We start from the raw sequence: 17,434 nt of genomic DNA on the forward strand, positions 1-17,434 counted from the left end.
CATCTTTTTGAGTCCCTTTTATGCTTATTCCTCTCACGTGGTGAGGGGGCTCCTCCCGCCACACAGAAAAAAAAAAGGAGGAGCCGGGGTTCCCTCTTGGCGGACTCCGATCCTTCCTCTCCTTGTTCAGCCAAGCCGGAAGTGGACCTTCTACCCACCACGACTCGTTCTCCGGAAGTGGACGTGTGAGCTTCCGTTCCCGTCCTCCTTTCGCTCTCGCTCTCCTGCTCTCTCTCTCTCTCTCTTCCTTTTCTCTCCCTTCCCGGCTCGCCGGCCGTTGATCGCCTGCAACAAGGAAGCCAAGATGGCGGCGGCGGGAGGAGGCGAGTGCGACGTGATCATGACGCCCGCGGCGGCGAACCTGGTGGCGCCTTCTCACCCTGAGGGGCCGGCGATGTTGAGCGACGAGGACGAGGACGCGGGGACGCGCAGGTAAGAGCCTCCGCCCGAGGACCTCCTCCAGGCACACTCCCCACACGGGTTCTCCCGTCCCCTCGAGCGGCGGGGGGGAGTCCCATGGAGGGGTGAGGGGATGCCTCGGTGTGCGGGTGGGGGAGGGGAGAAGGCGGCGAGGGGCGGGGCCTGCACTGCAGGTGAGGGACGGGGAAGTAAGTGGGGGTTGGGGGGGGTGCGCGCGAGAGAGAGGTGCATTGTCGTCAGCTGTGGCCCCAAAGGACGTAGGATAAAGCCAATTAACTGTGTGTATTCCCTGTAGGTGTCGCTGGACTACAACCCCCATCTTCCCTAGATGGCCGGGGGGATGATGGGAGCTGTAGTCCATCAAGATCCTGGGGGGGTGGCCAAGGTTTAGAGAGAGGCTGGCCTGTGTAGACCCGTGTGCTGCTTCTGAAATGCCAGGTGCTGGGAGGGTGAGTCATGGGAGGGGGGCTACCCCTCAAGAGTCTGCCTTGCAAGGAGAAGGTCCCCGGTTCAGTCCCCGCTGGCAACTCCAGGTTGGGCTGGGGAGAGGCTTCCTGGGCTGAAACCCCAGAGAGATGCTGCCAGCCAGTGCAGGCAGTACTGAGCAAAATGGGCCAGCGGTTCTGACTTGGTATAAGGCAGCTTACTATGTTCCTAGAAGGTTCCTCCTTTAATTCTCCACTTATTAGGATTTGTTGAAGCCTCTTAACTGCACACCGTTAGGAATAGCATGTTGTGCAAGAGGGATCCTTGGTCCCATACAGTAAAGTGGTACAGTGGTACCTCGGGTTACATACGCTTCAGGTTACAGACTCCGCTAACCCAGAAATTGTGCTTCAGGTTAAGAACTTTGCTTCAGGATGAGAACAGAAATTGTGCTCCGGCGGCACGGCAGCAGCAGGAGTCCCCATTAGCTAAAGTGGTGCTTCAGGTTCAGAACAGTTTCAGGTTAAGAACAGACCTCCAGAACGAATTAAGTCCTTAACCCGAGGTACCACTGTATTTGAGATTTTAAAGTGTGTATATGTGAGGGTTTAGTCCGCAAAAGAGCCCAAGGCTCATCCCAGGAGTTTTCATCCTCTTTTGAGTCTGACGTGTGCGCTTAAGGCAGAGTTCAATGGGCCTTGTTCCCTAATGCTGCAGTTCTAAGTGTATTTAGGATTACGTTATTATTTATCAAAGTCCTTGAAGCGCTTCACATACCTTCACATGCCAGGGATCCTTGGCATACGACCCAGTATTGCCGTAGTGTAACTGTATTTGTTTGGTTCATTTTTATTTGTTTAATTTATGTCCCACCTTTCCTCAAAATGGTGCTCAAGGCAGCTAACGGTGCTCATAGTGGGTAAAAGTTTTAGAAGCGTTGGGGTTAGGGATTGTGGCGGCGTACACATCATATGCTTAAAACACATACACACTGCTGCAGCTGTAAAGAATCCAGGGGACTGAAGGGTGGCGGGAATTGTAGTTCTGTTAGGGGTAAACTACAGTTCCCAAGATTCTTTGGGAGAAGTCATGTCCTTTTGACAGTGTGATGAGTGCAGCATGGGGTGCCCTCTCGGGTTGGGGATGGATCAAAGCTGTTCTTCCAGTGGGAGGTGCCATACAACTTCTATAAATGGGGATGAATACCATATTGGTGTTTCTGGTTGGTTTGTATTAGTTCATTTATTGCAGAGAACTAATTGGAGTTCCAGTTTGAAATATTTGGTGGGACACTGCATTTCCCCATCTTGTTGATAAAAGTTGCAAGTCTGGTGTTAAGTGGAAGCAATCAATTGTTTTACGAAAGTCACTAGAAGACTGCTTCAATAGAAATGAGGGTTTAACCTTCCACTCGTTCCTCACTTATAAGCCTGGTTGGCTTACAGCCAGGTCTGTTCTTTGGGGAGAAAAATAAATATTTTAAACTTATCTTGTGGCTAAGTCAGTGACTAGTCCAGAGGTGTATTGTGAAAACCGATTGCCCTTGAGTCGTGGTTTGCGGAGAGTTTCGGATAACAATTCAAGAACTTGTGATTTGTTCTCTGTGAGGGAATGGCTAGATCTCACCCTTTGCATCAGGTCCAGGAAACCTTTGGCCCTCCAGATGTTGCTGTGTTACAACACTCACCATACCTGGCCTTTGGCTGTGTTTGCAGGGGTGATGGGAGTTGTCATTCAGCAACATCTGGACGGCCAAAAGCTCCCAAGTTCAATCCCTTGTATCTCCCAAGTAAGACTGATGGGGGTAGCATGTACAGTGGTACCTCGGGTTACATACGCTTCAGGTTACATATGCTTCAGGTTACAGACTCCGCTAACCCAGAAATAGTACCTTGGGTTAAGAACTTTGCTTCAGGATGAGAACAGAAATCGTGCTCCGGTGGTGCGGCAGCAGCAGGAGGCCCCATTAACTAAAGTGGTGCTTCAGGTTAAGTACAGTTTCAGGTTAAGAATGGACCTCCAGAATGAATTAAGTACTTAACCCGAGATACCACTGTAAGTGTGGATAAGCCCTAGGTCGTTCTTTTTCTCAATTCGGGTTGGAGCTGGTTTGAGGGGGAAACACACAAAAATGCAGTATTTCCTAAGAAATTAGAGAACATGTATGGACGTGGGTGGCGCTAAAGTGGTGCTTCAGGTTAAGAACAGTTTCAGGTTAAGAATGGACCTCCGGAACGAATTAAATACTTAACCCAAGGTACCACTGTATCTGAAATGCTGGACAGCAACTGCCTTTCATTGTAAAGTAGATAAGAATGAGCTACATAGACTAGTCATCTGATTAAGTATAGTAGCAACTTCCAGGGTAACTACTGGAGCGGTGACCTTGTCTGACCGAATGAGCAGGGAGATGTGACAGAAGGGGGGGAAATCCTTTTCTGGCTGCCTAACTTAACTGATTGAGATTTTTGTGGGGAAAGGAAATGGCACGTGTTTCTTTGGACTTTTTTCCTGCCCTACGGTCTTGGGGTGTGTCACAGTTATTACAGTAATGAGAGATAGGGAACGGTTAATTTAGCTGTCCTGCTCCCAGCTTGACTCACAGCACTTGTGATTAACCATTTTGCAAAAGGTAAACAATGTGGTTTTTCCTTAAGGGAGTCTGGTAAAATGGGTTAGACTCAGTGAGAAAGAGTGATGTGCCCTTGGTGAGCTCATGGCTTAGGTGGGGTTTGAATGTTAGCTTCCCATAGGCAAAGCCCAGGCTGATTCTCCAAAAGTAGCAGCACCTAGTAAACCACCCCCACCCCAGTCACAAGGAGTACCATATGGTCTCTTGTTGCCCACACACAGGTCCAGAGGAGATGTCTGGAAGCAATGGGCTGTCTTCAAAGAAGTTGTCCTCTCCCTGCGCACGCGCGCACACACACATGCACACACACACACGCTTCAGAGATTTGCAGGGCACAGGGATAGAAGAGGGTGAAGAAGTCCCATCCGTTGTGCAGGTGGAAGTTTTGTGCTAACAGAACAACTTTGGTAGATGCTACCCAGTAGCTCTGCCCTTGAACCTTCTAACAGTTCACTTTGGCATACCAGGGCATGAGGTCACTGTTTTGATAAAAGAAAGGAGACAAAAACTTTCTCCCCCCCCCTTTAAATAACACCTGGTACTATTGTTGTGTGAGTTTGTAAATGGTATAGCAGGGGATGCTCTGTGGTTGCTTCGAAGTTTATTAGGGGTTTCTTTAATGGGAAGAATATTAACTGCAGAAAACACTGAACTGTTTCCCTGTCATTACTGGTCTCTTCCTTTATGTGCAGATGCAAGACAGTATTTAACAATACTCCTTTTTAAACAAAGCAAGACTGTCACCAAGTGGGCCTTCCCAGTGCCCAATTGCTAACTGCTTCCCCAAATACATTCCCCAATCTTGTTCTTCAGCAGGTAACTCAATATAGAAAGGGTTCTCTGAAACTTGAAAACCACAGCAGTACAACATAGCTTGGGTGATCCTGCTTACGGCCGCAAAGGATGATATTATGAATGGCTGAGAGTCACATTAGGTTATTAGTACCTCTGGAATTCCCTGCAAATGCTCATTGGAAAAGCCAATATTGTAAGCAAGTCCAAAAAGACAAGGTGGTAGGGCTTCTTTTCCACAATTTGGTAGGATGTTCAATGTATCTAGCCTAACACCCGTTCCTAATAGTTGTGATTTAAACAGACTGGGATTGGGAGCAGAGGTCTCTTCTTCAACATCCTGAGGCATCTAGCTATAAACCCTGTCCGTGATCCAACTGAGCTCTTCTTATTTTGATAAACACATTGGTTCCTGCTGTGATCCAGGCCTTTGCTCTCTTTGTGTTGAGTCATAGAATTGTAGAGTTGGGAGGGATCCCGAGGCCAAGGATCATCTAGTCCAGCCCCCTTCAATGCAGGAATCTCGACTAAAGCATCCATGACAGATGGCCATCCATCCTCTGCTAAAACTTCCAAGGAAGGAGAGTCCCACTCCTCATGGGAGTCTATTCCCCTATCGAACGTCTCTTAGTTTCAGAAGTCTTTTGGTGTTATACTTTGAGAACTATGGAAGAAGAACAGAACCACTTTTAATCTAGGCAGCCCTGTGGGATGCTGAAATGTTTGTGGAAGAGTGCAGAAGAGGGAGAGAAGTAACTTGGGGAAGCTGACTTGCAGAGCATGTTATTGGCATGGCATCTTGGCAGAGATGGCCCAAGCAATAAATAGTCAGTGTCAAAGTTATAAAAATACACGGGAGTCAAAGAGATGACAAATATTGTCCATTGACCTTACTTCCAAGTCACCCTGCAGATGAAGTTCATCTGTTCACTGCAGGACATGGAACGCAAACAGCTTAGAAGTTACCCACTCATTGTATTTTGCCCTTGGGTGGTGGCTCCAAGAAGGTCCTTGGAGTGTATATCAGAACTGTATCTAGAGTGAGACTTTTCTCTTGAGTAGTCTTTAGTCTGCAGCACGCCTTGGAGACTGGGGCAACTCCCCAAGAGACAGCATGCAAGTGGACAAGGAAGCTAGAAATGTGTTCATCACCATTCATGTGGAAATTTCCAGGTGTAACTTGGGACTCTGGAAAAACCTGGATGATTGTTTTTGTTTGCTTGTTCGTTTACAGTTCCTGGCTTCTAAAATAGATAGATGCATATTTTTGGACATTCCCAATGTAATTCTAAAACTCGCCATGGAATTTGCTTTACCTGCCTTCAGAGGTAAAATTACTCTTGCCTTAGTATTGGTGCAGTGGTATAATTCCACCAGAGTAACTGCAGGTGTTGAGAGGCATTATTTATTTTAAAGTGTTTTTAACTCTGCTCTTCTTCCCAAAAGTCTCACAGAGTGGCCTGCACGTTATTTGTGATATCCACCAACTAATCTACTGGGTTCTCAGAGACTTTTAACAGGAAATACCGTATTTTTTGCTCTATAAGACTCACTTTTTCCCTCCTAAAAAGTAAGGGGAAATGTGTGTGCGTCTTATGGAGCGAATGCAGGCTGCGCAGCTATCCCAGAAGCCAGAACAGCAAGAGGGATCGCTGCTTTCACTGCGCAGCGATCCCTCTTGTTGTTCTGGCTTCTGAGATTCAGAATATTTTTTTTCTTGTTTTCCTCCTCCAAAAACTAGGTGCGTCTTATGGTCTGGTGCATCTTATAGAGTGAAAAATACGGTACATTGTATGTTTGACCAGATTCCTTTAGGAAAGTGAGCTGTGTTTTTTTTCAAATCAAAATGTGAGTTTTAAACGGCCAGATGATAGATAACATGGCTAACCTTGTGGCCCAGAGGCTAACCTTGTGGCCTCCTGCGACATTAAACTCTCCCCTACTTACTTTCCCTTTTAAGTCAGAAATTAACAAATGTAATCCGGAGCACAGGAACAAGTGAGTTATGTTGCAGAAACACATTTGGACTCTGCTCATGAAGCCTGTCCCTATCCCTTATGACTTTCTCAGGGTCTTTTCACATGTTACAAGGAAAGGCATGCCTATTCTCTACATGGTGCCATAGCAACTCCATAGAAGGTGTGAAGGGAAAGTGTGTGTCTGAAAGCACAGGGTGAGAGCACTGCCATGCATCCATGATTACTTGAGGAATACCATGGAAGCGTCCCTCTGCTGTGTCTGTTATGAGGCCCTGGCGTCTTAACAAGAAGAGGAATAGCTCTTAACAAGAAGAGGAATAGCTATCAAGATTTGCTGTGGGTGTAGCTTTGTACAGTGGTGCCTCGGTTCTCGAACAAAATCCATTCTGGAAGCTCGTTCGGCTTCCGAAACGTTTGAAAACCGAGGCACAGCTTCCCATTGGTTGCAAGAGCTTCTTGCATTCAGCAGAAGCTGCGTCTCACATTCGGGTTCCAAAAAATGTTCAAAAAAGGAAGAATTTACTTCTGGGTTTTTGGCGTTCAAGAACTGAAATGTACGACAACGGAGGCGTTTGAGAACCAAGATTCCGCTGTATATTTAAATGGTAAAGCAGCATAACTATGAAGACTTAATGCCTATTTTCTTGAATACAGTAACCCAGCAGGTTATGTTCCAGGGATTGTGCCCATAGCCAAAATTACTTCATTCAAAACCCATTGCGTTCAAAGGCGAGTGGGGTTGCCAGAGTCATTTCTCCTGCAACTCCACCCCCTTTCTGCCCCCTTCATTTTTATTTTTTAATTTGCCATGTATGAGCTTTAAGGCTTTCTTGATTGAAGAGAACTGTTCTTCTTCTCAGCTTTGAGAGTGCCCTATCCAAGAATTCTCTCTGGCCAGACCTATTTAGAGCACGAGGACTCAGCAGCTCCTTGAGTCTCTCATAGTTCCTGGATATTTGGCAGCTTACTAGTTTCCAGGAAAACGAAACCAAAGGCTGCTGAATTCCTAGGGAGGCAGTGCAGTGGTGTTCTGCAGGCAAAGTGATCTGTGGCACGCCCTTAACAGGAAAGAGAATCTCAGTGATGCTGTTTTGAGGTTGCAGTTTGCCAGCAGCAGCTTTCTCAGTTCCTTTCCTGCCCTGCCCATGTGTATACGAAAGAAATCTGCAGAATGAAGTGCAAGCCATGTGGCTCAGTGCCTGTTTTTTGAACACCTTGCTGGAGCAGGCAGACTACTGTTTTCCATGCTAAACACTAGAGGGCACCAGCGCACAGATGGATATTTTTTCTCATGCCACAATAACCTGCATTGTGAGTTGTTTGGCCTGCCATCATACAAGTCAGATCTGGAGCAGGCACAATACTCATCTCTGGGCAGGCCCTACCTTCGATTCCAGCCTCCCATATTTAATTTCCTCATTTTGCAATGATTCAATTTCCCTGCACCTTAGATTGTATCTCCCTGTTCACGGAGTGCTGCAGGAAACAGCCACTGCATGCCCGCGGTGCTTGCTAGATGCAAAAGGATAATTTTGTGAGCCACAGCCTGAAAGAAGAAAGGGGAAACTTTAAGGTAAATAGGATGTGTTAGGCCCCAGGCATGAAAAAAACATGAATCCCTATTATTGCTTCATGCTTGGTCTTAAGTTGAATTTTGTATGTGGAAAAGCTAGTCAGACATTTTCCTGTTTCCTCAGGAAACTCAAAGCTTTCCATATAGATTATTTGGCATGAGAACTTCTCCTGCACATCTGCTGCAGAATCCTAGCACATTGCAGAAAAATATGCAATGCACTCTAGACCTCACGCTTGGTTCATGCAGGTTCCCCAGCCAAACCTGTTGCTCTGCTTTAACTGAAAGTGTGACCCGGAACATAATCTAGCATTCTCCTGCAGTTGCACATTGCAAGAAAGGATTAGTGGTGGGCAAGCTGTCCATCTTAGGAGCTTGTCCATCCTTAGTGATCTCATTGCCATCTGTAGAATGCCAGTTCTACACAGTTTGAAAGTCGCATATCTGGGACACCTAAAAACTGTGCTGAGGGCATGGCAGCTTACATAAATTGTCCCACATATGCATATATTTTGCATATGCTGCATGATCTATTCTGCTGAACTCAGCCTGACATAAAGACAGGCAGTGGAAATACTGCTCACCCCTGACCTGAGATTGAACCAGGATGAGTATGTACTCATAAGGGAATTGTAGAATTGGAAAGGACCATGAGGGTCACTTAGTCCAGGGGTCAGCAAACTTACTGCACCTCGGGCCACTGTCTCCAGCGCCGATCGCCCAGAGGGCGGGGGAGCGCGTACCCATACGTGTGCACACACACTATTTCTGGCGCACTTCCAGGTCGGAGGAGCACCGGGAATAGCTTGTGCGCATGTCCATGGGCCTCCTCCAACCCAGATGTGCACCACAAACAACAATTGCGCATGCGCACAAGCTATTTCCGGTGCTCCTCCGACCCGGAAGTGGGCAGCCGCACAGTGCTGGTACAAGCGGGCGGTGGGGGTCGCCGCGGGCCGGATAAATGAGTCCCTCAGGCCTTCTCCGGCCCACAGACCTTAGTTTGAGGACCCCTGACTTAGTCCAACACCTACCGTGTGGGCATCTTCTGCCCTACGTGGGGCTCAAACCCACAACCCTGAGATTTAGAGTCTCATGCTCTACCAACTGAGCTACTCTCACCATCTGTCTTCTTCAGTGGTATTTCTGTTTAGCAGGCATCTGAGAGTCTTTCCTCAGCCTTGATCGAGCCATTAACTAATGGAAGCCATAGAAGACAGAGTGAGGATGTAATTCCGCCCACTTCCTTTTTTGATTTTTCAGGTCTTGCACTTTTTGCTGCTGCGTTTTTGAATTTCGCCACAGCCCTGGGGACTAGGTACTGAATATTATTTTAATTGAAGCGGGACATCCCTGGGGTCTCTCTCCTTGCAGGTGGAACCAGAAGCTGTGTGCATTTTTTCCATCTTTTCTCTAACAGTTGGATTCAGTTGCTTATCAGCTCTTTGTCCCTGAAATGGCCATTTGGGTTTTTTTAATCTTGTTTTGCTGTTCCATCTGGCTGCGAGGGGCCGGGTTTCACACCTGCTTCCTGCTTCGGTGCTGTGGAAGTGTACTGGTGTGTGGTACTCAAGAGGTATGCACATCTTAGTCTTTCCTGGCACAGCTGTGCAATGCCTAAGACCTTAGTAGTGGTGGGTGGTTCCTTTTTTAGATGCTTATTGTAACTGTCCCCCACCCCCAGGGTTCACCAGAGAGGGACGCCAACTCCTCGCCCAACAAAGAGACCCATTCAGAGAACTGGATTGTATTTTTAGCCGAGCCAGATTCTTTCTCCAGCTTTAAAAGTAGCAAATGGGGGGACGCAGCCTACATCAGTGCGGGCCTTGCAGAATGACCTCATTCAGGCTTTGGCATCTGTTCGGAGCAGAAACAATCACTCATGATATCAGGAGATCAGAATTTCCCCCCTTGTTGTGGTAGTAGGAGTAGTTCGTAAACAAGTGCAGGGCTCACTTCTGAAATATATCTGATTCGTGCGTTCTCCACATTGATGAAACATGGTGGACCTCGGTAGCTGTAGTTTTGGTGTGTGAGCTGTGAGCTTCTGTTGATTTGTCTGTTTCAGATCCTTCAAAAAAGCCTAATGCAATTTGCCCCCCCTCCCCCGCTAAGCTTCCTTGGTGCAAAAGGCTGTACAGTGGTACCTCGGGTTAAGTACTTAATTCGGTCCGGAGGTCCGTACTTAATGTGAAACTGTTCTTAACCTGAAGCACCACTTTAGCTAATGGGGGCCTCCTGCTGCTGCTGCGCCGCTGGAGCACGATTTCTTTTCTCATCCTGAAGCAAAGTTCATAACCTGAAGCACGATTTCTGGGTTAGCGGAGTCTGTAACCTGAAGAGTATGTAACCTGAAGCGTATGTAACCCAAGGTACCACTGTATATCTCTTCTAGCAAAGCAACAGTGAAAGCTCTAATAGAGCAGTCAAAGCGAAACCCTCTTTGTAGTGTTCAGTACTTGTTGCAGGGACTTTTCCTGTTTCTCAGACGCTTCCTGGAGATTTTTAATGAGAACATCAGTAACAACCTCCTAAAAAACAGCTTCCCTGCCATTATTAATCTTCTCTTTGGAAATATGTATTCGCAGGATATTTTAAGGAGCATTCTAGGGCAAATATGCATAGGGCAGATTCACAGAGCCCCACATGCTTGGCCTAGGGCCCTGCATGAATTGATTATACATCCAGAACAGGACCCAGAATCCTGTTTAATAAAGTGGCATTAAGCCACAGTAGCCCATTTCATCAGACACAATGAGAAACTGGTTGATATTTCACATTCCAAAGCCCGTGGTCCAACAATCAACAGCATAAGCAAAAATATAGTAAGATACAATGCATCCATCTTTAATGCACAAATTAAATATGAGTTGTTGCAAAGCTATCTAATACATCATTAATTAATAAACAAGAATGAAGGAGTTCAGAATCCGATTGGACTGTTCTTAGTGCAGACCAGACAATAACCTTAAAAAGGTAAAGGTACCCCTGCCCGTACGGGCCAGTCTTGCCAGACTCTAGGGTTGTGCGCTCATCTCACTCTATAGGCCGGGAGCCAGCACTGTCCCCAGACACTTCCGGGTCACGTGACAAGCTGCATCTGGCGAGCCAGCGCAGCACACGGAACGCCGTTTACCTTTCTGCTGGTAAGCGGTCCCTATTTATCTACTTGCACCCGGGAGTGCTTTCGAACTGGTAGGTTGGCAGGCGCTGGGACCGAACGACGGGAGCGCACCCCGCCACGGGGATTCGAACCGCCGACCTTTCGATCGGCAAGTCCTAGGTGCTGAGGCTTTAACCCACAGCGCCACCCGCGTCCCGACACTAACCTTAAAAGATGCTTAATCTAATATAATGAAACCAGTTCCCTTCTCTGAAGTTCCAACTGTTTTCTTTTTGAGTAATCAACTTCCAGCCATTTAATACTTCTGTAATTTCCCCTCTCTTCCCTTCCTGCAGTTGGCTTTATTACTTCTAATCGTCCCCAAAGTTTTCTTACCTAATCTTTTAAAATACAGTGGACCCTCCAGATACAGTGGTACCTCGGGTTACATACGCTTCAGGTTACATACGCTTCAGGTTACAGGCTCCGCTAACTCAGAAATAGTGCTTCAGGTTAAGACCTTTGCTTCAGGATGAGAACAGAAATTGGGCTCCGGTGGCGCGGCGGCAGCAGGAGGCCCCATTAGCTAAAGTGGTGCTTCAGGTTAAGAACAGTTTCAGGTTATGTACGGACCTCTGGAACGAATCAAGTACTTAACCCAAGGTACCACTGTACAAACTTAATTCATCCTGGGGGTCTGTACTTACCCTGAAAAGTCCGTATCCAGAGACGCTGCTTCTGCGCATGGCACGATAGAGCGCTTCTGCACATGTGGCGCACAGAGAATCCTGGAAGTATACACTTTCGGGATTGCCGTGTTCGCAACCCAAAATTACGTTACCCGAAGGTAACAACTCGAGGTACCACTGTATCTTTCCATTCTCTAACATGAGCAATTACAAAATTACAAAAATTTACATGGCCCAGGTCCAATAAGGATATCTCTTCCCTTTCTATTTAAATAAGCTTTTATATGGATAAATGGGGAAAAGACTCAGCTGGCATGGCAGCTTCCATACTGCTTGTTCACATGTGGTGATCTGGGCCCAATCTTGATATAAATCTAACCTGCTGAACAAACCAGTTTTATTGTGGGGAAATGTCTGGGATATGAAGTGGGAACAGTCCATTAGTTATGATGTGGGAGGGTTGTTGTTGTTGTTTTTAAAAGCACCTTCAGGAAAAGATAAGCACTTGCTGTTACTCCTTTGGCAGTCACCTGTTGTTGTTGTTTTAAAAAAAGACCAACTGTAGTTGTTCTTCTTGTGCAGAAAGGTTTCAAGAGATGGTATCAGTATCTCTTTAAAGAGGCTATGAACCCGAAAGCGGGGAAGAAGGTTTGAGTGGGTGGAGCAGGAAACACGTCTTGCGATTTCTACATTGTGGCAGTCGTCCATTTCTCTTGCCCACCTGCAGTCCATAACGGGACAGACTGCCGGCACAGGGTTACCACGTCACCTGCTATTTGTAAGAACTAGGCCTAAACCTCCTAATATTCCAAAAAGACTCACTGGTCTGGTTCTGACAAAATAAGCTACAGTGAGCCTTGGACTCAAATCTGTTGCCCTCTCCTCTCCCATTTCGTGCCTGTGAGGAGGAAGTAGGAGCTTTTGCTCTTGACTTCAAACAAGCCACAGTTCCGTGTGACGGTCCAGACCTGAAAAACTGTGGTTTGTTTTACATTCTTTTTAGTGAGAACAGACTAGGGTCAGTCATATGTTTCTGATCTAGGCTTGTTCTGAAACCATTTTCCAGTGTGTTGATGTGGGGAACTGACTTTGCTTTTCAAGCCAGAAGAGAATGATTCCAGTCTCCTCTGTTAAGTGAGCCCAACACAAATCCACAGAGTGGGAAATCCTGGTTTCAAATTATGTCGTAATGTGGACCTTGTTTTCTCATGTCTACCTGCAATAAATAACAGTATTTTTTTTTTTTATTTAAAAAAGTGAAAATGAGGGGTTTTGGAACTTTTAAAATTGTTCTTTGACTGTCCCAAACCCATTGAACTGCCTGTGCCACTCTTCTTAAACCACTATATTATGTATAAGCAAGGGACGAATCAGGGCCATGGTTAGCTTCTTGAGCCAAATTTGATTGGCTGCAGGAAACGTGAGCTGCACATGTCATGGCTTTCACCGCCCCTGAGCCCCCTGGGGAGATGAGATGTCCTTGGCTTCTATTGTATTGGCAGAATGGATGAACCATGCCATTCTAGTGAGAACACCCTTGGGGGAAGGGAATCCAGAGGGGGTGGCCAGTGTTGGGGCCAGAATGAGGTTAAAACCATGTTAACACACCCCAACACAACTCTCTATTGTTTTGCTCTTTTCTCCAAGGGGCTGTCCTAACATAGCTGGCATTGTCCACTCCAGAGTGCCTTTCTCTTGCCTCTTGCCTGGGAGTAGTGAGGAGGTGGCACTCTGCTGAAGAGATCTGCTTAAAGCTGTCTCTCCATTACGCTTTGGGTCCGCTTTGCAGCTATTACTTGATTAGCCCATTGAAAACATTCTGGTCAACTAAAAATATTGCCCGTGAGTATGTCAGTTTGGGCCATTGCAAGAACATAAGAGACTCGCTGTACAAGCCAACGTCCTTTCAGACCAGGATCCTACAAGGAAGGGGATGAAGCTAGTACCATCCCATCACTTTGTGTCCTCTGAAATTAGTATTCACTGGCATATTTTCTTTCAACTTGGGAGGTTCTTTGTAACAATCAGGAGGAATAGCCACATAGGCCATTTTGTTCAGGTCCTTCACAGCAGAAACAAAGGTACAGGTGTAATTTCCTGATTCATTAACCACATGCAAACCTACATACCCTTAAAACCCCATGTGGGAAACCTGTGGCCCATGGGCCTAATTAGGGCCCCCCATGCTTCCTAATTTGGCCCATGGGCCTAATTAGGGCCCCCCATGCTTCCTAATTTGGCCCATCAGGCCATTTCCCCTGGCCATGGCCACCTCTAACCCGATGTCATGTGATGTTAGGTGTGAGACAGGTAATGGTACGGTTGCAAAGGAACAATCGAGAAACTTGCATAGTTAATAATCATAATAATAAATTGTATTTATACGCTGCCCTCCCCAGCCAAGACCGGGCTCAGGGCGGCTAACATCAGGTATAAGAACAATTGATTAAAATGCAACTTAGGAACAAGATTAAGTACAACATTAAAATGCAGCCTCATTTCAATAGAAACTCAAATCAAAAACTTTTTGGGGATGAAAACGTCAAATCCTCACCAAGGCCAACTATCCATGCTGGTCCTACGTGGGCCAGAAAAAAGCCAGGGAAGTCCCCAAATAGGAATTCCATCACAGAAGGAGAAAGGAAAAAGGGGGAGGGGTTAGTTAACACATGAATTCCTCCAACAGCACCAATGGTGGCCACAGTTGGTGCAAACCAGATCTCCCTCTTAACCAGGATCTGAAACTCACTTTAAACCATGGTTAGGACAGCCATGTATCCTTGGTGATTGCCTAGAAATGGTGCACAGTTCTTTATGAACAACAGCTTTGGATGGGTTTCCTGCTTCTGGGAGGAGTCTTCGCCATTAGCGCCATGGTTAGCTGATTTCATGACCCGCTATCCTGGGGTTTCCCAAAGTGGTTGATATTGGGGTCAGTGGGATTGTGCAGGATGTGAATAAAGACCTGGGGTTCAAAAAGAGCCTAGGGTGGCAAAGAAGCTCAAGTGGTGTAGTATGAAAAAATATATTGGGAACTACGAGTCTCTGAAACAAAAGACACAGGCATGTACATCGCTTGCCAATGAGGAACCTGTATTTAACATTTGTTTTCTCAGTATAACAGTATTCCTTATTACTTACATATTATGAGTCCTAGCAATGGAGACTGAGTCATAAATGCTGTTTATATATTGACATTCTTCATTTCATTTACGTTCCTAAGAATTTGGACTGGGGTTGATGACAACTTCAGAAGCTCATCAGGGGGTCAATTAACTCAGACATTTGGAAGCCCTGCTCTGTCCTGTTGTCTTGCCTATGCTGGATCTTGCTGCCTCTTCTTGGTTGTGATAGCTTGTTTCTTTTCAGAGAAGCAGAGTCCTTCAAGGAGCAAGGAAATGCCTTTTACGCCAAGAAGGACTACAATGAAGCGTTCAACTACTACACAAAAGCGATAGGTGAGGAGAGAGAGAAAGAATGGCTTTCTTGGTTTGTAAATCGGAGAATTGGTGCAATGTGCCTGTGGGTCTATTTGGTGCTGGTCACAAGGGCCTTGATTTCCTTCCTCCGAAAGCTCACACTTCTGCTCTGATTTGTAATACTTTGCCTCGGTTCAGGGTAGGCAATACATAGTCAGCAACAGAATTCCACAGTAAGATCCAACTTCCTGGATGCAGAGGTTTTTGTAACACCTGTGTAATGGCAAGGTTTCTCTTGTGCACCAAGCAACACTGTGATTCTCAATATCACAGTTGAACCATATTTGTGTAAGCAAGCTGTCACATACCTGACTGTTTCACATGCAGAAAGGTAAAAACTTCAAAGTCCTGAGAATCTCAGCCTTACAAACTAGTTTTTTTAAAAGTTGCTAAACATGGTTTTGGAGGCAGCTAGAAAAATATGCTAGCAGTATTGGGCTGAAATTTCAGAGTGGGTCTTTCCTGGGTCTTCCCCCCCACCCCACCCCACCCCATTTTTTGCCCTCTGAACTTTCCTTAACTTTCCTGCTGATTCTAACCTCTGTTCTCTCCACTCCCCCCATTTCTTTCCTTTTCTTTCCTTGCCGTTTATATGCCCAGAGCAAAGGCACAAACATTGAAATGAATGGTTTCTACTAAGTGCCATTTTGCTGGGAGTGGGGAGAGAAGAAAATCTATTGGGAGTTGGTGGTGAGGGTTGGCACAAGATCTAAAAAATTAACCTTTCGATTTTTATCAAACCTTAATTGTTAAAGAATAATAACGTGCAAACAAAACCACAGACCTCTGAGTTTCATTAGGGATCCAGAATTTAGCTTCCCAGTGAATGGTGTTTGCTTTCTGCTTCCATCTTATTGAAAAGGCAAGGATTTGGGGACAGGGTAAGGTGGGGATTTCTACTCTGTCTTTGTCGTGCTTAACGCATCTGCTCCCTGTCCTCCAGATGCCTGCCCCAGCAATGCCAGCTACTATGGGAACCGTGCTGCCACGCTCATGATGCTGGGCAAATTCCGGGAGGCCCTGGCGGATGCCCAGCAGTCCGTCAGGATGGACGACAGCTTTTTGCGGGTATGTTATTCCATGTGGCAAGACGGTATCAGCATATAGCACCAATCCATTTCCAAGCCCAGTTCAGAGTGCTGGCTTTGACATATATAGCCTTAAACGGCTCAGGACCACAGCAAGGACTGCCTCCTCCCAATATGAGTCCACCTGGACCCTGCGATTGTCATCTGAGTCCCTCCTTCATGTGCCTTCTCTGTCAGAGGTCTGGAGGACAGCAATGCAAGAACAGGGCCTTTTCTCCGGTGGCTCCCCGTTTGCGGAATGTGCTCCCCAGGGGGGCTCGTCTGGCATCGTCATTTTGTATCCTTAGGCATCAAGCGAAAACTTTCCTCTATTAACCAGGCCTTTGGCCTTTAACTATCTGTGGCTTTTTAGAAGTGGATGGGATGCTTCTGATGTACAGCGGTACCTTGGTTTACAAACTTAATCCTTTCTGGAAGCCCATTCTTAAACCGAAACCGTTCTTAAACTGAGGCGCGCTTTCGCTAATGAGGCCTCCCGCCGCCGGTGCCCTTCTACCATTCCGATTCCGTTCTTAGACCGAGGCAAAGTTCGCAAACCAGGACACTACTTCCGGTTCTGCACAGTTCGTAAACCGAATAGTTTATAAACAGGGCTGTTCTTAAACCGAGGTACCACTGTAGTTTTCTTTCCTCTTGGTTTTAATGTATCTATGTGGGTTTTTACTGTCTTGTCTGTTTTAAGTTGCTTAAGTTGCCGTGGGCAAGATTAAACAACCCACAAATTTAATAAATAATGAAAATAATATGTGCATCTCCCCTGCTGATGATCCACATTTACACTGCATGCTGTCGAGATTCTCCCAGTCACCACCTCCTTTCTGTTCTCAGGGACACCTACGGGAGGGGAAGTGTCACCTATCTCTGGGCAACGCCATGGCTGCCAGCCGCTGCTTCCAACGAGTTTTAGAACTGGATCATAAAAACACACAAGCTCAGCAAGAGGTATGGTTTTCTCAAGTCTGAGTTTGCCTGAAGAGAGGGATACACATCTGGCAGAACTAGGGTGGTTGTCCCGAATCGACAACCTTGGCTTGCTTGTATCTGATAGCATCTAAGGGTGTATTAGCTTGATTCTTAAATATAGAGATTTTCGAGAGTGTCTGCAAGGTATAAGGCAGGTATTTGTGGAATTCAAGATATGCAGAAAAGCAGCCTGCAATTTTGTTCTTCAGAAGGGGTGGCAGGGGTTGCAAATATTTTGAATAATAAAAAAAAAAACCTTAGAATTATTTGCTGCATAGGCTGTTAACAAT

General features: G+C 46.3%; 1 protein-coding gene across 1 annotated transcript in view; it reads left to right on the top strand.

The window, feature by feature from the left end:
* The first annotated feature begins 298 nt into the window (after positions 1-298).
* DNAJC7 (DnaJ heat shock protein family (Hsp40) member C7) overlaps positions 299-17,434 on the top strand; it is a 40,682-nt gene continuing 23,546 nt past the window's right edge. The window contains exons 1-4 of the mRNA XM_083407795.1: positions 299-432; positions 14,984-15,072; positions 16,037-16,161; positions 17,010-17,123. Coding sequence (XP_083263921.1) covers positions 305-432; positions 14,984-15,072; positions 16,037-16,161; positions 17,010-17,123 — 456 coding nt within the window. The 5' untranslated portion in view covers positions 299-304. The remainder of the gene's footprint in view (positions 433-14,983; positions 15,073-16,036; positions 16,162-17,009; positions 17,124-17,434) is intronic.

The sequence above is a fragment of the Podarcis tiliguerta genome, assembly GCF_965153285.1.
Source record: "Podarcis tiliguerta genome assembly, chromosome: 13".
NCBI lineage: Eukaryota > Metazoa > Chordata > Lepidosauria > Squamata > Lacertidae > Podarcis > Podarcis tiliguerta.